General features: G+C 34.9%; 1 protein-coding gene across 1 annotated transcript in view; it reads right to left on the bottom strand.

Moving 5' to 3' along the window:
- LOC121416306 overlaps window positions 1-23,269 on the bottom strand; it is a 40,680-nt gene extending 17,411 nt beyond the window's left edge. The window contains exons 1-7 of the mRNA XM_041609856.1: window positions 22,872-23,269; window positions 20,158-20,205; window positions 17,291-17,511; window positions 15,500-15,589; window positions 14,292-14,442; window positions 9,455-9,637; window positions 7,653-7,949 (exon numbers count right to left, since the gene is read on the bottom strand). Coding sequence (XP_041465790.1) covers window positions 7,653-7,949; window positions 9,455-9,637; window positions 14,292-14,442; window positions 15,500-15,589; window positions 17,291-17,511; window positions 20,158-20,205; window positions 22,872-23,253 — 1,372 coding nt within the window. The 5' untranslated portion in view covers window positions 23,254-23,269. The remainder of the gene's footprint in view (window positions 1-7,652; window positions 7,950-9,454; window positions 9,638-14,291; window positions 14,443-15,499; window positions 15,590-17,290; window positions 17,512-20,157; window positions 20,206-22,871) is intronic.
- Between the last annotated feature and the right edge of the window lie 572 nt (window positions 23,270-23,841).

Raw genomic sequence — 23,841 nt, 5'->3', positions numbered from 1 at the left:
TATTTTTTAACAAAACAGTTACTTGAACGAGCCAGTTACATCCAAATGAGAGAGTCGATGATGTCACTCACTATTTCTTTTGTTTTTTATTGTTTGAATTATACAATATTTCAATTTTTACGAATTTGATGATTGGGACCTCCTTGCCTGAAACACAAAATGTTAAAATAATGGAATTCCATGTGTTTAGGGAGGAATGAAACTTCATTTCTCATGACAATGACGAGAAAATCAAAATATTTCATATAAAATACAAAAGAAATAGTGAGTGAGTGATGTCATCAGTTCCCTCATTTGCATACCGACCGAGATGTGCATATAACTGTTTTGTGAAATGAAGCGAAACTTTAAAATGTCATAACTTTCATATTTTACATCTGATTTTGATGAAATTTTCAGTGTTCCGCTTGTTGAATTTTTCTCTTTTTATTCAAATCAAGTTTTTGTTGGGGTGGACTTGTCCTTTTAGGCCACATTCCCTAACAATAAGACTGATAACGAGGTCTGCCATGTTCACTGGAAATTTTAGCTGGTTTACACTTGTTGGATTTACAGTTTTTGAATACAGAAAGATGAAAGTCATCTTGTATATCAATCATTTAAGTTGTTTTATAGTATAATTCTTCCAATTACTAATTGATTAGTCCAATTAAAATTGCACTACATGCAACATTTCAGTAGCTAGCAGCCATTTTTATCAAACACTAGTAGAGTTTCCAGTTGAATTGCCAATTGATTTTATCTTAAAGAAGGGGGAGAAACAATTTTTTTTAATTATCCCTCAAAGGGGTAAAATAACATGCAGTTTATTTGACAAGTCATTGAAATAACTGTATGGTATATTTCACACAATTTTGATGAAATTTTGGTTCAGTACAGGAGGGTCAAAAAAATTTTTACATGTAAAAAATTTTTCAACCCAACCCTACCAAAGTATTCATGAACACTCCCTCAATAAAATTGTTGTAATCCGTACAAATATGCAGTTGATCCAAGTTAACCTTTCCGCCAGTGTCAGGGACAAATTTTAACATGGATTAGGTTAGGTAAACTTTATCTCATTTTGATTTAGAAAAACAGGGTTGGCGGATTTAAATCACGTTGATTTAAATCGTGATTTAAATCGCGATTTAAATCACCATGATTTTTTAAAAAAAATCATTGATTTAAATCACTTCCATTGAACCATGTACAAATCATGGACAAAGTATTTGTTCAATGCAGTTTTAATTCTTCAAGTCAACTGAAAAACTTTGAATTAACTTTATATCAATAAAAGATCAACAAAGTCTTCATATCTACTTAAAACAAATTAAAATCAAATCAATAAAATCAGGTAATTCCTTAAAAACTACAGATGTATGTTGTCAATAGGTACTCATTTTTTGTAAATTATGTCGAGTTTTTCTTCTGAAATTTTACATTCTTTGTCAGTTATTATTAGTCCATTTCTTTCTTAACGTAAAGTTTTCACATAATCCAAAGACTTTTCAGAGAGCAGTTTGTAAAAAAAAATATAATATATAAAAGTCGATGAGAAAAGGTTTGTTGGCAGTTTTCCAGTTTTGATCCTTCGCCTACACATAACTACTTCTGTCATGTAAAATAAAAAATGATACCTGCATGTAATCAACATATTTAACATGCCTCTTATTTCGTATTGTTACATTTATCATACATTTGATGTTTTGAATAACATAATTATAAAAATCACATTAATGTAATGTAGTACAGTCATAATTTGACTGTTGAGAAAAGCTTTCTCTTATAAACCTTTTAAGTCACTGCAGCCCATTTTATTTTCAGTGCTACAAATAATGGAAGTTTTGTATCTGCATGTAATAATGGAAAGAGCTCTATAACAACAATTTGCAACACTCAGAATAAACATTTAACTCTGTATTTTAACGTTAAGATGCAGGTACTTCAGTTACAATCATTGGCAGTTGTAAGCTGTGTCTCATTTAAAATAAAATACTTCTTTTTGTAATACATAAGTTGTAATTTAAGCAGTTTTGCAGTTTTTATCCTTTAAGTTAAAAGTAAGTAGATTTTTTTTTCATACTTCATGGATCAAACAGATTTTTTTGTAGAGAATATGGGAATAAAAATTGTAGATTAATGTAAAGAAATCACAGTAACAGAATGTAGTATAGTCACCCTTTGACTAAGCTATCTCCTATATTGTTCTCCAAAACTGAGAGTTTTGCATCTATATCTGTAGCAAGAGAAGAGCTTTTTATCAAAAAGATCCTTAACATATACAGTTGTAGTCTCTCTTTGACTATTGTAAAGCTGTGACTAATTGAAAAAAATCATTGATTTGAATTATTTCTCTTACAATATACATGAATACTAGTAATTGGCAAAGGGTTTGTTGGCAGTTTTGATAAGGGATTTTTTTAAATATTTGAATGAAAAATCCCAGAGGAAAATTTTCTCTACTCACTGGGAATTCCCTATGGCATATTCCTTCATAGGCCTATGTATGATAGAATTAAGTTCAGATACATGATTCCTCAAATTTATTTTTAATTGTCCATTTTTACTGGATTTTAATTACAAAATATGTGGTTAAGAACAATATTAGGGGTGAAATGTATAACATCAATATTGATGTCATTGTAAGAGTAAGGGGGGGGGGATAATTACCCTTTTTTTCGAAGGAACTTTTAAAAAATCAAAAAAATCAAAAAAATCTGATTTAAATAAAAAAAATCTGATTTAAATCAAATAAATCCGATTTTTTTGATTTTTTTAAAAAAATCAAAAAAATCGCCAACCCTGAATAGAAAATGTATGTAACATTATAATGTGCCTCTATACAGTCCACACTGCTGTTTTCATTGCATCTTTTTAACTTTTTAGCCCCTCAACATATTTTTGCGTTATTTCCGGAATATGAAAAGTTTGTGCCGTGACGTTTGATAACTTTAATTTCAAATTTTCAACGGGTATGTGGTTCCGAAATTGCACAACATTTTGTAAGCACGTCGGACCCAAAATTGCTCAAAAACACGATTTCATGTACAAATCCAATGCAAATTCTGTTTCTAGCCAAAATTCATAAATGTATCATTAATTTCATGTCGAAAAAAGAAATAAATTTAAAACAATAAAATACATAGGAAGAAAAAAAATTGATTCCACCATTTTTGGGATGTACATTTGATGAGAATCCTGAAAAGAGTGTTTAGACATAATTTAGCAGTTTTTGACCTGTATGTACAGATGTACAGCTGAATTCTAATTTCTAGCAGAATTGAAGAAAAAATTGAATAATTATGTAATTATACAATTTTTGAGATTATGTTGTGGAAAACGTGCATGCCTATTTTCGTCGCGATCGATGGCCAAGATCCGGGGGGGGGCAAATAAGCCCCCCCCCCACCCCACGCTATGCAGTTTCTAAATAGCCCATGCTATATAAGGTTAAGATAGAGCTGATGAACTACAAAATTGTAATTTGGCAAGTGTGCAGATCTACTCAATCCATGAATACACCAAAAGTTTTAGGTTATTTCGATTTTTTGTTTTTTAGCTACAGGTAATTTAACATGGCCAGTTAGCGGTTTCTGAGAACGTTGTAAATTGTGCCCAGTGCGGCGACTCTTACTGGCCTTCCTGGACGGGGGTCGTATTCCGAGCTCTCCCTGCCATGTTTGAATTCACCAGGCCACTTCTTAACCATTCTGTAGGAAGGGGCAGTATCTCCAAATATGGTCTCCATGTTCTTGTTGATTTCTGTTGGTGTTAAGCCCTTGAGACCAGGGCAACGGATGACGGCACAGTGCCAGATTTTGGAATTTTGTCCCAAATCTCATGGTAAAAAGGGTTAAAAACCGATGACTAAATATATATTTTTTAAATTAGCTGTACCTAAAAAAACGAGAAATGGCACTAACTATAAATGAATTAGAGGATCTGCACACATCTGCCACAAACTTATTGAACACCCCTTTTACTGTAACATGTTTTATGAGTAAATAGCAAGAAATCTTGAATTAGTAGGCCTGGGGCCCGTTGCAGAAAGAGTTGCAATCAATTGCAACTCTAAAAATCATGCGCAAGTCCCAAATGCGCATTGTTGATTGGTCGAAAATCAAATTGCGCATTATTTTTAGAGTTGCGATTGATTGCAACTCTTTCTGCAACGGGCCCCTGATTATTAGAGGTTAGTAAATGATATAAATCCAAATGATGTACATTCACTGATTGGATTGCTGTTGTTGCTTACTTGCATTTTGTACACACAAAAGATAGGGCAATTACTGAATTACCACGGCAAAAGGAAGTGTTGACCATAATTTTTGACCAATTTTACCATTTTACTTGGCATAAATTTCCACATACCGAAATACTTTGTAGTTTTTTATTATGCATCATCAGTTTATCTGTTTATATACCAATTTGAGCTATGAATTCGCAACAAAATAAAATGAATCGTACAAAATATAGTTTTTGCTTTATAACTCGTAAACTATTTTATGGTCAGTACTTCCTTTTGTCGTGGTAAGGCAGTATATAACAGATTGATATTGTAAAAAGGTTATGAACTGGTTCGAATTTGCATGTTGGTTTATTGTGGAATTGAAATTCTACATTATCTTATAATTGACTATTTCATGGAGAAATAAATGTTTATGAATTTGAAGTACTTGTATCGTGTTTCATTTGAAGTTCAATATTTTTAATTCTAAGAAGGACTTGAAAACAACCCTTACATGATTTGTTTTTATGTTGGGATTTACCATTCATATTTAAACCCGTAGAAAGACTTAAACTGCAGTAAATCCTGATGGTACTTAAAAATGAATCCAGAAAGATTTAAATTTCAAGTCCAAACGACTTAAAATTTAAAACTTCTATGGACTTAAAATTTTAAGTCTAAGGATAGTTTTGTTTTTAAATCCAAGGGTTTTGTCATTTTAACCAGTCTCTCTTGGACTTAAAATATAAGTCTTTTGGACTTAAAAATAAGTCTTTGGAATTAAGAGAGTACACGACCTTAATTATTTGATGTAGCGACACTAATTCATTTAACGTCATGACATTAAATCGTTGGGCAGTAATTCGGAATTGCGTCGTGTAGTAATTCGAATTACTACACTACGTAATTATTTACGTCGTGTAGTAATTCGAATTACTACACTACGTAATTATTTACGTCGTGTAGTAAATTGAATTACGACACGACGTATATCCGTGTTTTTGACGGTCTCCTGCTTCCATACAGCTGCAGGCACCAGCAGTGCACATGATGTAATGACGTAACAATCAACAGACCGAACTCGCACTGCATGAGCATGTTTTGCATCGAAATTCATAAATTTCATATGGAAAAAAAATCAAGTTTTGGGTGTCATATAAACCAAATAATGAATGTGTGTTCATTCGTACAATGAACAGAATACTTCATTCGATTAAAGATAAAATAATGATCCATTCAGCTCGGCTACGCCTCACTGAATGGATCATTTCATCTTTCACCTCATCAAGAATTCTGTCCATTGCACTCATAAACATGCGTTATTTGTATATTGATTGGTTGTTTCATGGGTGTCGATCGGTATTCTTGGTTGGGGGGATGATTGACACAGTTTTTTTTGTGGATGGGGATCTTTCAACATTATCCCCACTAAAATCACAAATAAGGGCATTTGGGAGTGGTTGATATGCATGGTGATCTTGGAAATTCCTTCATTGTTGTAGTTTACTTATATATTTTTTTTTTGAAAATGCAAATTGTGTTACAAGTGAGCCTATTCTAAACTCATGCGAAAGAAAAAAAATGACAAAAATTGTCTGGACCATGTACATAGTGATCTGTTTATTGAACATGATGTATACACAGGGGCGTCGATCCATTTTTCAGATGGGGGGGGGGGGCAAAATCATGAATCAACGTTCTAAAGGCGCTCTATCACTCAAGACGAACAAACTCACCCACCCACACATAGGCCTATATATATATATATATGACTCATGGGAAAGAGACACATATCTCACCCTCACCAACAATGCGAGCGCGAGCTGAAATTTTTTAGTATGACATGAAAACAGGAAAAATGTACCTGTTTATGTTTGTTTTGCAGTAACTCATGAGGAGGATAGATACATGTATCTCACTAGAGAACGAGCTGAAATTTCTTTTTATTTTGACCTGAAAGCTTGATATTCTGAGCATTTTTGGTACCAATGATTGAGATGGTTATCTAGAAGAACAATAGATGCAAGCGCAAAGCGCGAGCTGAAAATTTTGATATTTCGATCTGGAAAAAAAAGACAGATTATTGGACGCTTTTGATAAAGAACAAGATATATATCCAACAAAAAATTATTGCAAATCGAAGCGGGAGTTCTTTTGAGGTTTAGAACTGAAAACAGGACATTCTATTCACCTATTTAATCATGAATAGTATGGGTTTTTGGTACAGAAATGATGCGAGCACGAACTGAAAAGCTTTATATTCCAATCTGAAAAGCAGACATTTTGAGCACGATTTTAAATCAAAATGGAGTTGGTATCTCAATCTTGTTTGCTGATTTAAGTATAGCATTACAATCTTATTTTTTAGTTGCACATGCGGAATTATTGAGGATCGACGCCTCTGTGTATACAACCCGACTGGCAATATACTTTTTCTTCTTAATGCATAATGATAAATGCAGATTCGGACCAATTGAATTGAATTAAAACTAGCACAAGTTACAAACTGTGTGGCTTCTCGTGCACCATCGGGCTAACCGTCATTCCTTATAGACGATTTATCTTGCCACCCTTTTGAATTGATTGATTGATTAATTAATTAATGATAAAAAGGGTATTTAGAATGCTTATGCAGATTTTAGGTCGAGTGTCCCATACTTAGGTGTAAATCTTGATTTTTCCATTCGCGCTTCGCGCATCAATTGTTTACTTATATACTTATCTTTTTCACGATTACAAAAAGTGCTTAGAATTTCCATTCTTCAGGTAGAAATGCCAAAATTTTCAGATCGCGCTTCGCGCTCTCATTTTCTAATTGTTAAAATATGTAAAGTCTTCATGGCTAACTGCAAGCCGCCGTAAACAGATCCTTTTTCGATCAGTGATCAAAACGTATATTAAAAATTTCTGCTCGCGCTTTTCACGCAGTTATTTAGTTGAAACACATCTCGTTTAGGATCACAAACATTGCCCAGAATGTTTAAATTTTAGGACAAAATACATGAAATAAAACAAACAAAAAATTAGCTCGCGCTCGCACTATGTAAATAGGCTTATGAGATTTTTATATATTGAATAGATTTTGATTTATAAGATTAAAAGTTAATAGGGACTATTACGACTACCCCTTCAAACAAACAGAAATCAACTTCGTGCTGAAAAAAAAATTCGCCCCAACCCCTATTGGCGAAGGCTGGATCCGCCCCTGCAGTTCATGATTTTAAAAAGTTTATTTACTGTGATTGTGCTAGATTTGGATCTACGCCGACAAAGATACAATTAACATTGGTTCAAATTTACGTTTCTCATCACATCGATGTTTAATTACTGCAACTACTTTTTTATTTAAATATTTAATGTCGTGGGGTCTGCTCCTAAAGCTTCTAAAGCTCTCCTTAGAGTGGCGAGAATGCTGTAAAAAGTTCAATGTTACATTACATACCTTGTGGGCATCTTGAACCGTATCGGTAGATACAGTATGAACCAGGCTGCCACTGCCATCTAGAACCTTGGATTTCAGAAACGGTTTTTATGCAGAATTCTTGTCTCGATGAATGCTCCCAAACCCAACCAGCAAGGTACATATTTGTGTCAGTAAGGCCTAAGATGTTCTTATTGGTAGGTAGTCCTACTTGCCAGCGAGATCCCTTTTCCCAGTCTCTTGAAGGGCACCCATTGTAAGGTCTAGGAAGACCATACTTCCCATCCGGCCACGTCAGAGGAATTCTGATGGATGGATCTAAGCAACAAAATGTTGAGAGACCGAGTTAAATTTACCCTGCTATGAAAAAGATCCTGTTTTACAGATCTTATCAGTATTTTTTTTTTTGAAGGGGGTGCTTTATGTCCCAAAATTTTGACATGAAAAAAAGGGTCCTCATACAAAAATGACTGGCATTTGGTCTCCAGGAAAAATAATAAAATGAGGAAAAAATGGTGCCATCACTCCTAAATCAACGCAATGAACTAAACATTTAAAAACATCCAAGTCATGATCAGATATAGATATGGATATCTAGCATAATTTGATAATTCAATCCCCCCCAAAAAAAAGAGAGAGAGAGAGAAAGAAAGAAAATTCAAATTCAAATTTATTTATTTCACTTCCATCAAACAAAAACAAATTGTATACCATATATAGACAGATACAGCCCAACAAAGTTTAAATGAAATGAGTGGAATAAAGCTGAATTATGTGGACTAAAAAATAATTGATCTTGTCTTCTGTGGTAAAGAATGTGCGTGCCAATTTTCGGCGCGATCGCATGAACAGCGGTCGAGATCAGAAGGGAGGCCATGATGACCCCCTGAGTCCTCAATGCATTTTAAATTTGCCCAGTCCTGTAGGTTAACGTATTCTTGACTAATTATCTGGTCATATCTAGTTTTCTTTTTCCATTCATACGTTTCAAGTCAAGACTCATGAAAAGGCAACAAATTGCTTATTATTACACATAAAAAGGTATTTAAACTTTTCTTATATTTTCTACTTATAACGATGTATTTTTAACATTTCTCCGAATAAAAAAAAGAAATATAAACTCCCCGATCCTCTGGGTGTGATTCTGTCTACTATAACCAACGACACGCCATCCAAGTGCCACAAGATTTAATGGTAATCAATGTGTAGATAGAAACCTGCTATAGGTCACTTGTTCACTGCTACCACCCTGTCTGTGGTGAATCTACAGGTAGGACTATGGTATGCCAATGTTGTACAGAGCACGCACTTCAAAAAATCATTAAACTATCACTTTTGTGACCAAAATTACTAATTTTCATACAGTTGCAATTTATTTTTCATTAGTAACTTGGGAATAATTTTTGTATTCACCAGAGCGCTCAAAAACTTGAATTTTGGGGATATTTTTGTGTACGCCCTCTATTGGTGGAAAGTAATATGGCAAGAAAATTTTCATTTTTTGATCTCTATTTTTAATTAAGAAAAAAATGATTTAAAGAATCAAATTGAAATAAGAGCCAAGTAGTATGAGTAATAGGTGTAATGAAAACTGTCAGTGTAAAAAAATCAAGGATTTGTCCCAAAGAAAAAGAGAAAATAAGCCAAACATTGCCACACTTATTTTACCACACATGGAGATATAACTGAGAACAAGGTTATATTATAACCTTGTTCATTGAATGAGTGCTATAGGTGTTACACTGAGGATACGTATAAATACAGTTTGCTTAATTTTTTATATATAGGCCTACAGAGTCAACAAAATGAGAGATTTTTCATACTTGTGCTATTGTCAATTTCGCGCCATTTGGCGAACCCCAGCAAAGCCTTATCCATGTTTTCCTTCACTTTAGTCTGATTAAAAGAAGGAGTACAGTGCCCTTCAGATATATAGTCATCCAATCCAGTCCAGTAGTCTGACTCAAAGATCTCCGGCATGGCTATCAGTTCGATACTTATAGGTTCTATGGCAGATATTAAAGAGAAATTGAGAAGTTTGATGATGATTTAACGATAACGATAATAATAATTATAATAATAATAATTGTAAATTCATGTTGCGCAATTTCTATTTGGATATACTCAACTGCGCATTACAATACACAACAGATAAGCAGAAAAACAATTAACAAGAATACGCAAAAATTTTAAAAGTAAAATTAAGTTCGCTAAATTAATTGAAGAAAAATAAGTAAAGATTAATTATTTCTACAAAATACATAACCAAAAAACATGAAAAAGTGACTTCTTTATTAAAAACTCTCTTGAAAGAGGTGGGATTTCAGTTTGGTTTTAAATAAGTTGACAGAGGATGCATATCTTATTGAGGAAGGGAGACTATTCCAGAGTTCGGGTGCAGCACTGATAAAGGCACGGTCACCTAGTGTGATTTTTGTTTTACATGGTGGGAGACTGAGGAGCATTGTGTCATGGGAACTACGAAGCCTGTAAGACTGGGTGGGTGATTTTAATTTAAGGAGTTCACTGAGATAGGTGGGGGCCATGTCATGTAGTATCTTATATGTTAGGAGCATTATTTTGAATTTGATTCGCTGACGTACTGGAAGCCAATGTAGATCGTTGAGTAGGGGCCTTACATGGGAAAATTTGGGGGAATTACAATGAGTCTGGCACATGCATTTTGAACAAGCTGTAATTTGTTTATCTGAGAATCTGGTAAGCCAAAAAGTAATCCATTACAATAATCCAATTTGCTTGTTACAAATGCATGGACCAGTGTATTAATACATGTGCTGCTTAAATATTTTCGGATATGACGTAAGTTGTAGAGATGATAAAAGGCAGTTTTGCATGTTTTGGATATGTGGGTTTCCATGTTTAGCTGCGAGTCAAACCAGACACCAAGTTTTTTTTTTTGCAACCATGGTCTGCTTTTAATACTAAAGTATTTCCAACTGTTATGCAATCTATATTTAGTTTAGACACTTGTCTAGGTGTTCCAATGATAAGAAACTCAGTTATGCTATCATTGAGTTTTAACTTACTGCTCAACATCCATCTACGAAGTTCCTGTAAACAGTGTTCAAGAGCCAAAACACACAACTGTTCTTGTTCCCTGACTGGGCTGAAGGAAATGTATAATTGAGTGTCATCTGCATAACAGTGACAAGATATTTTTTCAGAGTATGCTTTGACAACCGAGAAAAGCCTACTAGATATAGGAAAAAAGGAGAGGTCCGAGCCTGGACCCTTGGGGAATGCCCCATCTAACGTCAAATTTCTTTGAGGTAATGTCACCAATTGATATTTGTTGCTGCCTATCGGAAAGGTAAGACTGCAACCAAGACAAAGCAGAGTCTGTTATCCCAAAATCAGTTTCCAATATTTCAGCAAGTATACTATGGTCAATAGTGTCGAACGCAGCACTAAGGTCTAAGAGTACTAAAAATGTGTTATGTGTTTTTACAAAAATAATTATTTCAATCTAGAAAGAAATCAGAAGGTAGATTGCCAGAGGACTTTGATTTTCACCAAAGGCCATTAGGAGATATACTCTGAAATAAACCCCTCAAGTTCTGTAATGTTTGAGGGATGATGGATTTTTTGTTACTGAAGTATAAAAAGTTAACATGGCATCATTGGAAATGTTCATTCTTCTTCTTAAAGAGTTGCCATCTGCTTTGATTACGTAATCAAGAAATGTGCAGTTACCCTGAATGTACAGGGCAAAGTCAGAAGTGAGATGTTGCAAAATGCATCGTTTTCTAACAAGAGTCTCCATTTCTTTAGAAATTTTGCCAATGCAGATGAGAGTGAATGTTCTCCAATACCATGTTCGGGTGTCTTCATTGTTGTGTCATTAAGGTCGAAAGGAGTGGTTTGTATTGTTGAAGATTTCGTATTTCGACTGTCTGCATGCGTTAACGAGTATTTCAGATAAAAACTGTAAAATATGAAAATATTGCGTGATTTATTGTTTGTTTGAAGTGAGGCCTTAAAATGCTCAAGAACAATGAAACCAACATTCTCATTTTTTTTTTCAAAAGCTTAAGACATTTTGAAATGGCAGGGTTCAACATTATTCCAAACACATTCAATCCATTAACGCAAATGAGAATACATTTCACGCATCACTTCATCAATATCTTTTAAACTTGTTCCATCCTCGTTACAATTCAAAATTCACTGTTAGAAACAATGAATTTTGACGAAAACTTTTTTTTCATTTGCGGAATTTTAATCAAGTCTTTGCATTGCATGATAACAATAGCATTACAAATAAGACATTATTTATCATTATTTCCAATGATGCCATATTCACGTAAAATTATTTGCACACTGACAAAATTATTACCCCTTAAACTTGAGTTGCAGAACTTTTTAGGGGTTTATTTTAGAAGTATTAAAGTTCTACATGTATATAAAACTGTTGACAAATTTATTCTTCGTTAGTGAAAAAAAAATGTTTAAAAGCTGAAACTTATATACATCTGAAAATATTGGTTAAAATATGTTAATAAAAAAGTATTTCACAATCCCCTGTACCTTCACCGTAGGACGATAGGGATGTATTGCGTGAAAATGCCGGTTGACACTGAAAGAAATTAACTTTCTTGGGGTGTACTGGTTTTCACAAGTAGAGAGAACTATTCATAGGCACATACATTGGCAGCGGAAGCCAGAAAATTTAGGGGGTGTCCACCTAAAATTTTGGGATGGACACAGGTAAAAAAATGACAAACGCCCCCAAAAAGGTTTTGAACCTAAATGTTATGAGTTCAGTGGCGTAACAACGGGGGGGGGGGGCATGGGGGGCACGTGCCCCCCCCCCCATCGGCTGGCCAAAAAAAACCGGAGAAAAGGAGAAAAAGAGGGAGAAAGAAAAGAAACGTAGTGGGAAAGAAGAAATTATTGTTCATTATAGTTATAGTTGAAATTATGTTATATTACATAAGAAACTTTTTTTTCATAACTTTATGAAACATTATTTGCTCAGGGCCTACAATGTATGTCTTTATTGTTCCCAGTGCTCGCATTGTCTGTTTAACGAGATATATAATCCTGTTGTATCAAAACCTCCAGGTTTCAAGTCATTATACACCAAATAGTTTCCTCGCCCTTCGTGTTATTCTTGTTTTAAGTTATGACATATGCTTCTTTTTCATGACTTCTTAAAGTTATTGCCCAATTTTAAAGGTTTTAATATAAGACATTTCATGTCCGTGCTTACGTTCGCATTAGTGGATTAGTTGCGATATACGTCTGCTCTTCATGAATTCCTGAATCAGTCTTTAAAATGTCTCTTTTTCCATGTTTTCTGATCTGAATATCAAAAATTTTCAGCTCACACTTCGCACTCGCATCATTTGATTAGTGAAATTATACGTATGGTCTTAGTGAATTCCTATAAACAAGCCTTAGAATGCCCCTCTTCAGATCTGAATTTCCTAAATTTTCGGCTCGCGCTTCGCGCTCGCAACATTGGATTAGTGAGATGCGTATGTTAATCATGATCATTAGGGCCCTATCACTTCAAGTGCTACATGTGCTTAGATATAATTCTAACAAAATCAGCAAGCGTTTGTCACTCGCATTAGACGACCTTGGTGAGACTCTTAATGGATTACTAAAATATAGCCCTTAAAATGTCTATGTTTGGGGTCAATATTTGCAAAAATTTCAGCTCGCGCTTCGCGCTCACATTTTTTGTTTAGCGAGAAAATTACATCTCATGATTCAAAAAATTTGCTTATAATGTCCCTTTTTAGGTCTAAATATCAAAAGTTTTCAGCTCGCGCTTCGCGCTCGCATTATTTGATCAGTGACGTACATATACGTTTAACGGCACTGTCCGTAAGATGTCTCTATTAGGTCAGTATACTAAGCAACTAAGCGCGCTACGCGCGCTCACTTAGTGACTCAAAAATTTTGCTGGTGCCCCCCACGCCACTGTATGAGTTGGTAACCAAAAAATTTTTGACAAGCAAAAAAACAAAAAAAAGTCATCAACCTAAATTTTAGGGGGGACAACACACGTTTCAGGGCGGTCAACGTTAATTTATGGGGGACGTAGGAAAAAAAGTTGAGAAAAAAAAAAAAGGTTATCCGCCCCCTATGGGCACATATGGAAGCCTAAATATGGATTCCAGTGAAATTGCTGAATTTTATTCAACCCTCTGTGTCAGAATCATGAGACTGAATCAGAAGAGTATAGTAGGTATATAGGCGTGTTTCCCTAAATACGAACGGATAATTCTTCGATTCAACTATATAAATCCATGATTTTATACAAGATTTGTCTTACAGTAAAAACATAATTGCTCATTATGTTACGTTTATAGGATTGGGTATAGTGTTAAATCCAGGGTTGAAGTTACATGAGTTAGTCATTCCATTAATGTGTGGAATTTACAGCGAAGCAATTGTCGCCGCAGCAAATGTCAAAGAACCCACTGCCCCCTCCCCCCAAAAAAAAGAAATTGTGACTGCTGGCGAATCGTGTATCATTTCATTCCGCGTAGAGCATATAGTAGATGCTCTTTGACTTGGCGATTCGGGTCCTTATATTAAATGTTTTCATTAGTTTGTTTGATTTCAAATGATATGACAGTTTTTTTTATAAAAGTAGTTAGAATGAATCGCAAAGATGTGATTTACCATTAAATGTCTCACTTCCTATCCTGTAGCTTGATGCCTCCTTGCCGAACTGAGTGTCACTATTCAAATCACTGTTGAAAGATTCCATATCAACCGATAAGGACGCACTGAATCCCATATAGGCACCAGAAGCAGAGATGCTACCTCCTACCTGAACGGTTAATGATAAAAGGTCATTGTATTGATGGTGGTGATGATGAAACAATGTCCGTTACAATGATACTGATTATGATTATGGTGATGTTGATTATGGTGATAATAAAGATGACGATGAGATGACCCATGTGCGTAACTGGCGTCAGTCATCCGCCCGGGGTAGATTCGAACTCACGATCTTTGGTTCGACGGGCACCAACTTCGGTCATGTGTCGGTCTCTAAACCTAAATTTCATGTAACATGTATGATAAAATACAAAAGAACAAGTCGAGATATGACATCATCAGCCCACCTAATGGATATTCATGAAGACGTGCCTAAAATTGTTTCACCGGAATAATGCAAATCTTTAAAATTCAGTAACTTCGTTATTTGTTATCCGAATATGATACAAATTTTCAGCATTCTACTCCGTGAATGTTGCTACATTATATTCTTTTAGATATAAATATCTTCAGCCTGGAGCATTACCGTAAGGTTGGTTACACTTACACACAGTAAAAAGGAAATAGTATGTTGTTTAAGCCTGTCACTCTACAACAGGTTGTTTAAACTTTTTTTGTAATGCTTAAACTTTTTAAACAACTTGTTTAAAAAGTTTAAACAGCTGTTTAAAATTTTAAACAGCAGTTGTTAGAGTTCAGGCTTTAATAAAAACGTACCATAATTTTAAGCAGCGTTTTTCCAGTACAGTCAAATCATCACCTACAATCTGGATATCAGTACTAAAAGGGATGTAAAGGCAATGCGAGTGGGCTTTTTGCAGTAGGAGAGGGGCATTGCAACTTTGCCCCCCCCCCCCTTGAATCCTATCATGGTCTGGTTGTGATTAGTTGTTTGAGCGAATGAGATCCACCGCGTACACATTAACATGGCGACTACATTAGAAAATTGGGGTTGACGATAAAGTACTATACCAATGGCTATTGGAAAAAACACAATTTTGATTTAAATTACAGATTGGCACTTTAAGAAATTACTTTCTCATCCTGCAAACCATAATCTTGAGATGATACATCACACACTCTTCCGATAAAATTTTAATTCTTACATTTGTAGCTGCAAAGTTGACGAAGGATGATCGATTTTCTTCATAGTGTTCGCCTTCTTTCATTCCCAAAGATACTCGAACTACAACGTGCTATGCAAAAGAACAGAAGAAATATTATTTTTCGTATTATCCTATTATACCGCGCCGCTCGCAGACTTTTTACTTTGAAGTCTTGTGCATCTTTTGAGATCAAATTTACGATGCCCGGGTATGCGATTCGAAAATTATGCAACATTACGTACATTAAGTGCATGTCGGAACCAAAATTGTTCTAAAATTTGACTTTGTGTACAAAGTCAATGTAAATTGATACTCTCATCTTATTCATAAGGTTATTAATATTATTTTTACTTTTAATGGATGAAATTAATTGATTTTAGCATAATTATACTTCAAAAAGGCTCTGCAATAATTTAGGTAAAAAAGACCCAAAGAAAAACAAAGAAATACATAAGGATTCATAAAACAATAAAATACATGAAAATTAATTTTCAAAGCAGGATCATTTTTTATTTGTAATTGTTAGTAATGGCATAAATGGTATTTATAACAAAATTAGCATTCTAAGAGCTTTTTATAGTGAATTAGGGCAAAAAGTATGATTTACGAATAAATTCTCATAGTTAATTCATATTTTAAAAAATCTCAAGATTTCGGAAAAAATTACCATCCAGCCTTGTGGATTACATCCCTTATTATCATGCCATTTTTCACGGCGTTCGCGCTATCGGGGGCCGAGTTCTCAAGGGGTGGGGGTAATTGATTCACCCCCATCCCGGTCACATAACACTAAAAAAAGCCGGTCTGGTTACAGAAGCGGATCTAAAGAGGGGGGATGGGGGTTGCAACCCCCCAAAAAAAAATCCGGGGCCATTTGTTTAAATCTTATCTTTTTTTAAACTTGTATTTTTTTTATTCTATTTCTATGTATTTATTTCATTTATTATTATCATTATTATTATTATTATTATCACCTCTATACCAAAAATAGTGGTGTTTAGATGCAAGAAAACGCCATTTTCACACACAGATTTTCAAAAATTTTCCCTACTGTGGGAGGGGGGGACACCCCCTCCAACACACCCCCTCCCACACCCTCCCCCCTCGCTCGCTCCGCTCGCTTGGACTCGGTCGCTACGCTCCCTCGCATACCACCCCAACCCCTTTATAAAAAGCTGTATCCGCCCCTGGGTTAGGGTTTTAAAAAAAGATAAGTCACTTATTGAGCGAATCAAGATTCTCCTAATTGTAGAATGATTTAAAAAAGGGGTCAATTGCTTATTTATTTCTCTGGATTTGTCGTTGAAAAGAAGACTTAAGGAAGACTAATTTCAACTTTGCCTTTACACTGATTAGAAATCATTGTCAATAGTGGTGAATGGAATAAATTGTTATTATTATTATTATTATCGCTTTCATCATTATCTCAATACGTTTGTATCTATAATTAATATTTTGGTTATAATAATAATGTTCACGATGATTATTTATATCACAATTGTCGTTTTCATTATAATTACTATTATTATCAATATCCCTATCATCAAAATTAAGATGATAACTATCATCAGTATCATGATTATCATTTGTTATTCTCCTCAATACTATCATCATCACTATACTCATAACACTTTCTTATAGTTTACTCTTCCATTACCTACTACTGCAAAAACATCATACAACTTACGACACGGTATGGGTATCATAGTACTTATCGTATAAAGTTACCATGATTCAATAACTTTCCAGGGGTATGACAATCATCAATTAATTTTCAAACATATATTTTACCGTTCCCCAATCGTCCATAAATTTCATATATTGATGCTTTGTTTCTTCGGTGTAGGTTTCTGGAAGCAGACAAGCGTCAGCCACAAAGCCTGTATTGAGTGATTGATTCCCCGTTCTCATTAGTTCTGTCCTGTAGCGTGCTTCCCCAAAGTTTGATATGGTCTCATTGCTTAAGAACACCGATCCCTCACCAGAAGTTTTCTTTTTCACATTTTGGTAACCTGTATGAATGAATTGAAAAATCCTGAGGAAGTTATTTCTTGAATCCAGTGGCATCTGTCATGAAATCTTTTATATAATTGCATGATTTGTGCAATGTATAGGATTCCATGTCCAAAACGAAAATTTTACTTTCGGTGATTTTCACAAATATCTTTTAACGCGCGAAGCGAGTTAATGAGAGGTTATCTCAGGTCAGGCTAGCTGGACAACATCATATCCTGTCAGGCTTGACCTCAGCGGCACGTTTTCCTAGCTGACACATCTCAGGAGGCTTATACGTTTATATTTATTATGTATTGATTGTTACATACTATTACTTTGGGTTTTATTTTACAACATATTTTACATTTCGGTATACATCATTTTGGGAGATGCTCTTCGGAAACTTTTGTTTATCAAACTCCACGGAAACTGCGTGTACTCGCATCTCGAGTATTTTGTTTTGGATGAGATAAAGAGTGACATGCACAACTCAGTGACATGCAAAGAGATTAGATGATTTCTTTTGTTGTTTATTGTTTGAATTATACAAGATTTCACTTCTTTCAGATTTGACAATAAGGACCAACTTGAATGACACATATAGTATTAAACAGTAATTCCACATGTTCAGGGATGAATCAGTCGTTGTTTCACTTCACAATGAGGAGTTAATTAGAATATTTCATACTTCATATAATAACATACAAAATAAATAGTGAGTGGATGACGTTATCAGTCTCGTCTTTTGCATACAGACAAGGATGTGAATATAACTGTTCTGTGAAATTAAGCGAAACATTAAAATGTCATAACTTTCTTGTTTTACATTAGATTTGATGAAATTTTCAGTGTTATGCTTGCTGGATGTTTCTCTTATTATTCAAATCAACTTTTGGTATGAGTGGACTTGTCCTTTAAGAAAACAAGGAAAGTGATAAACGAAATTCTAGGTAAAAAAATTAAAACATCGCAATATGCCAGATGTGAAACTATTTCTGACAAGACTGAAATATGTTCATCTTCTTACAAATACTTTATAAAAAAAATTGTCAAAAATTAACTAATAGCTTAAATGGTGGTCCTAATTGTAACAAAAATTTATTGATTTATTATGCAATGTAAATGTTAATTTACATATAACCTTTTTCAATTATATAACACCAAAAGAAATAATTGAAATAGTAGATAAGCTAAAAAATGACAAAGCTTGTGGACTTGAGGATGTATGTGTAAAAGTACTGAAGAAAATAATTCATATTATATCTTACCCTTTAAGTGCAATATTCAATTCTTCACTGACTACAGGCATAGTTCCAGATAAATAAAAAAAATAATGATCTAACATTTCTTATTGATATTCAATTTACTTGTTATTTATGTGTATATATATCTTTTTTCTTTCACAATTTTATTTTTGCTCATTTGTGAAATGCTGTGATACAGATGAAGAGCGCTGTATAAATACTTATATTGTATTGTATTGTATAGGGATTGCAAGATTCATCCCGGTTTTTAAAAGTGCTCCAAAGGAAGTTTTATCGTCCAATATCCATTTCACCATTCTTTTTTCTCGAAAATTCTTCAAAGAGAGGGTAATAATCGTTTATTTAACTTTTTAAATAAATTGAACGTGTGTCAAATTTATAAGTTTATTAGGTACTACAAAAATCATGAACTATTGTGGCATCACACATTGGTGTCATCTGCAATAAAATTGCCAAAAATATTCAATGTGATCCATCAAATTTTGAATAAAGTAGCGATTATGAAAGGAATCCCCCCCCCTTTCTGCTACCCCTGACACTCTCATTATGTTTATATCTTGTGTTTTGTCATTGTATTTTTTATATTTATCTCACTTTATTTAATCCTTGTATAATATTGTAATGTATTATGATGAGTGTTGACCAAATTTGAACTGAATTGATTTTTTTTTTGAAAATGCAAGTATTATTTAAAGGGGTACTCCGGGCTGGAAATATATCTAAATAAATAAAGTAAACTTCACAGAGAAAAAATGCTGAAAATTTCGTCAAAATCTGATGACAAATAACTAAGTTATTGATTTTTAAAGTTCAGCAATATTGCATAAATAGTTAACTGCACGTGGTCATGAATATTCATTAGGTGGAATGATGATGTCACATCCCCACTTTTATTTTTATGTTATTACATGGAATCATAATTTACTTCATTGTTTCATACTTGTGTGAATAATATGTCTCCCTTATAATGGAATAAGTTGCAGCAATGAATACATATAATACACTAATCATTTGTCAATCCAATTTTTGTAGTTCTTGGAGGAAAAAATATGAATGAACCTAATTTCATAAACAAAAACATACAAAAGAATGAGTGGGGATATGACATCATTTTGCTCATTGAATTTTCATGAAAACATGCCTAGATCAATTTCACCGTAATAATACAAGATTTAAGAATATCATCAATATGTTATTCCTAAATCCGATTTTATTCAAATTTTCTGTGTTTCGTTTGTCTGACTTTTGTTTATCTGTTCAAATCATGTTATTTTCAGCCTGGAAGTACCCCTCTGTATAATATGTACAGTTTTGATAAGGAATATAGTATTGCAAGATGCATTGAAAATGTTACAGAAAAAAAAAATAAATTCAACTACAAGGTTTTTTCATACTTACGAGCACTTGCAGCAAATTGAACACTAGCTGTGGCGCCTTCATATCCACCTAACAAAGAGAAGATTAAGATAAATCGGGTTTTTGGAAACGTTTCTCTCCAAAAAACAAACCCCGTTTATATCCTGCTTTCAATCTCAAAAGTGTTTTTTGCCCCTTTCACCGGAGAAGGACCCGTTTTATGTGTGAGAAAGTGTCCCCTTGCCTTCTTGTAAGTGCACTTTCTCAAAATTCCGTGCCACATTTTACCCATGAAAAGTGGTCTTAATAAACATGGTCTGTGCCCCTCTCATACCTAAGATGGGCCCGTTTTATGCCGTTAGCAAGTGCCCTATTGCCTTCTAATAGGTGCCCCTTTTTACCCAAGTAATGTGCCCCTCACGGATCTGTGTTATATGCATTAACAATAGTGCCCCTTTGAAACAAGAAAACAATATTCTCATTTCATATTACTACTAATGAAGGAAACAAACTTGTAAGAATGATCCTATGTGCCTTAAGTTTCATGAGTATTGTGAGTGGGGTATAGTTAAGAAGTGGCGTACATTATGGGGAGCTTAGGGAGCTCTAGCCCCCCGAAAGTTTTCACGACTAACAAAAAAAGGAAAGGTATAAGGGTGAAATGTGATACTATTTTCTGAATATTTTGGCAAAATCTATCACAAAATTCGATTTTCGTTTTTAAAATGTCGAAATTTTTGTTCTTTTGATTCGCTTTCTCGCAGCTTCTTATAAATTTTACGATACGACATATCACACCCCCTCAAAATTTCTGGCTCATTTCACTGTAGATAAGTCATTTTTTCTTTCTTTTCGAAAGAAAAAGTGCCATTTTTTCCCTGTTCCCCCCCACCCTAATTTCAGATTCGCTCTGCCGCCCCTGGTATATATTATTCACAATAATGAAATCGCCAAGCAGGGTACTCGGTACGATTTTTACATAGGGGGCGTTTTGCTACTTGTTCAGAAAAAAAATACAAGTAAAAAGAAGGGGGGAATTCACTCCAAGTTGATAGGACTCTGGTAAGGAAAAACATTGACAAGAAAAAATCTCCATTCGCTTTCAAAATATGCGTCATTGTGGAACAATATTTTTTGCTTGCTTGCTTGCTTGTCACCCTGATTTCCATGGGGTGCTGCCTATGGTAAATGACCTCCGAAGCACCCCCGCCATGTCACCATTTTTTGTTGGTTGCTAGCTCATAAGATATTAATGAGTATAGTAAACATGGTAAACGCAGTAACCATCCCTTCTATGAATATTCATGAGTGCTTTCTGGATGAATTATTAGGCATTTCATCGAGCTACTATTTAGGGCTTATACTAATCAGTCGGGTCGCGTGCGAAATCACTCGGGGGGGGGGGGTTTAAGGCGATTTTTTTTTTTCGATGCCATTTTTCTAACGGTGTCTTCAATGGGAAAAACACGCTGGGAAAACAAAATGATATTCGAGTTTCGTTTTAAGCCGGCAAATGCCTTAAATAAAATGTACTAGACTACTGTTTTAACATAACAAACGAGCGAATTTTGACGACTGTTTTAACATAATCACATTCCACATATTTGACCTGATTTCTGTTAAATTTTGTGTACATCCCACTCCGTTGTGTCCCATTTTCTCCAACATGTACTTCCCTCTCCGCACACTCGATTTTGATCGTGAGGTACTGAACTGAAGTTATTGGTCACAAACACACGAACTTCTAAAATCTACGATATCCTTAAAAAGATTCTTGTCCAAGTCGTGTTTACTTTTTTCCGTGCTTTTTACATTTACAAGTATACGCTTCACTGTAAATATATGTCGTACTTGGTTCTTTTTTAATTTCGTTTCTGCTACTCTGGATTTAGCCTCTTGACACCTAATCTGAATCTCACCAAATTTCTTATGTCTTTCATTGATGTTGCATGGGCTTCAATGACATATTGAATATTCATGAGGCCGAAGATCATAATACTGTTGCTGTAATTCGATGAAATGATTCTTACTAGCAAATTAGGCTATTGCACGCCAAATCAAACCTAAGAGTCATAGGTGGTGGAACCTGGGCGGGGGACGCCCCCCCTCCCTAAATTTCAGGTGGGGGCAGAAAGAGAGGGGGAGAAAGAAAGAAAAAAAAGAAAGAAAGGAAGGAAGTGTGTCATCCAAGTGATTTCGCACGCGACCCGACTGATTAGTCAGATTAGTGTAAGCCCTATATAGACTGGTACTTGCATTCCCTACGGACCACCTACAGGACAAGATTGCCGGGATTTATCATTCAAACTAAAGAATAAATGTTTCTTCAAAATTAATAGTGGGAACTGACAATCTTACTTTATTTTCCTCGAGGCTTCGCCCTTCGGACAAAATAGTACTTGCCAGTCCAACCTCGGAAGAACGATCCCCACTATCAGTGGCGGATCCGGGGGGGGGGCACATCCGGCCCGTGTTTTTTATAGAGAGTCATAATAAATTTTTGTAATGCAAATATTCCGCTCTTACACAAGTGTGCCCCCTTGTTATTTATAGCATTTATTTTTTTTATTGGAATAATTATGTCGTCTAAACACAAGTGAGCACCCTTTTTTGCTTGTTATCAAATTGTATATTTTATGAAAACAAAATCCCCTTTAAATTTTGGTGAAAGCTTTTTCGTTCGCTTTGTCAAATTTTTCTCGTGAAAAGGTGCCCCCTTCAAAGCCTTATGTTAATCGAGAAAATACGGTACTTACCCCCTACTTCAACCTGTGCAGCCAGTTTTGAAGCGTAGCTTTCCGTACCATGGAACGTTGTAAGGGATGATTTTTGGAAGGCGCTACTTCGCCTGACAAACACAACTTCGTCAGGAATTCGATGCAGCTGGTCTGCGGTTTTGTGCCCCTGGTCAAAAGTAAACTGAAAGATTCGCCGACTGACTAAAAGACCAGGGTCGACCCCTCCAGTGGTCAAGTCGCCCCCTTCAGGATTTCCATCTAAAATGTTGTAGCCGACTCCCACAAACTGGACGCCGTGCTGGACTGGAAGTTCTTGTGACACGTGTGACTTAACCCAAACAACTTGGATTTTTACCAGCGTCGAAATGAAGACTACAGAAACGGGTATTTTTCCAATCATTTTGGACACCCAGCGAAATACTAAAAATAAAAAGAAATAATAAATATTGTAATGATAATACCCAATACTCGGAATATTTAACTGTTAGCTTCTGCAGGCCTATTGACAATACTGGAGTTTCTAAGTTTGAATTCGAATGAAATTGTGAATTGTAAGTGTTTAGATAACTCGCTTAAGGCCTGGTCACACCGCCCGGGCGTTGTTGGAGAGGTCGTGGAGCGGTAGGGAAAATGGTGAACGGTAGCGAGCGGTGATGATTTTTTTCTCTTCGCTCCACGACCGCTCCAACAACGCTCGGGCGGTGTGACCATGCCTTTAGTGTCTACAAGTTATTTTATAAACATGATAAAACGTATAAAATATATACATATAAAATCAAGGTTTCTGCGTTCAAGGTTGATCTACTCAAGCTAACGTTAGGTCTTTGAGTGTATACACGTCATGAAAATGATGAGTACTGGAAATAAATTGACTTCTTAAAGGGAAGGTTCACCCTGCAAATGCAAACAAGGCAGATCCAGGGGGCGAGGCCCCCCCCCTCCTTTTGGCGGAGCAGAAAAGGAAAAAAGGGGGAAAGAAATGTAAAAA

This window comes from Lytechinus variegatus, chromosome 5, assembly GCF_018143015.1.
Source record: "Lytechinus variegatus isolate NC3 chromosome 5, Lvar_3.0, whole genome shotgun sequence".
Lineage (NCBI taxonomy): Eukaryota > Metazoa > Echinodermata > Echinoidea > Temnopleuroida > Toxopneustidae > Lytechinus > Lytechinus variegatus.
Note: the sequence above shows the minus strand (reverse complement) of the source record. Positions and strands in the feature narration are given on the sequence as shown.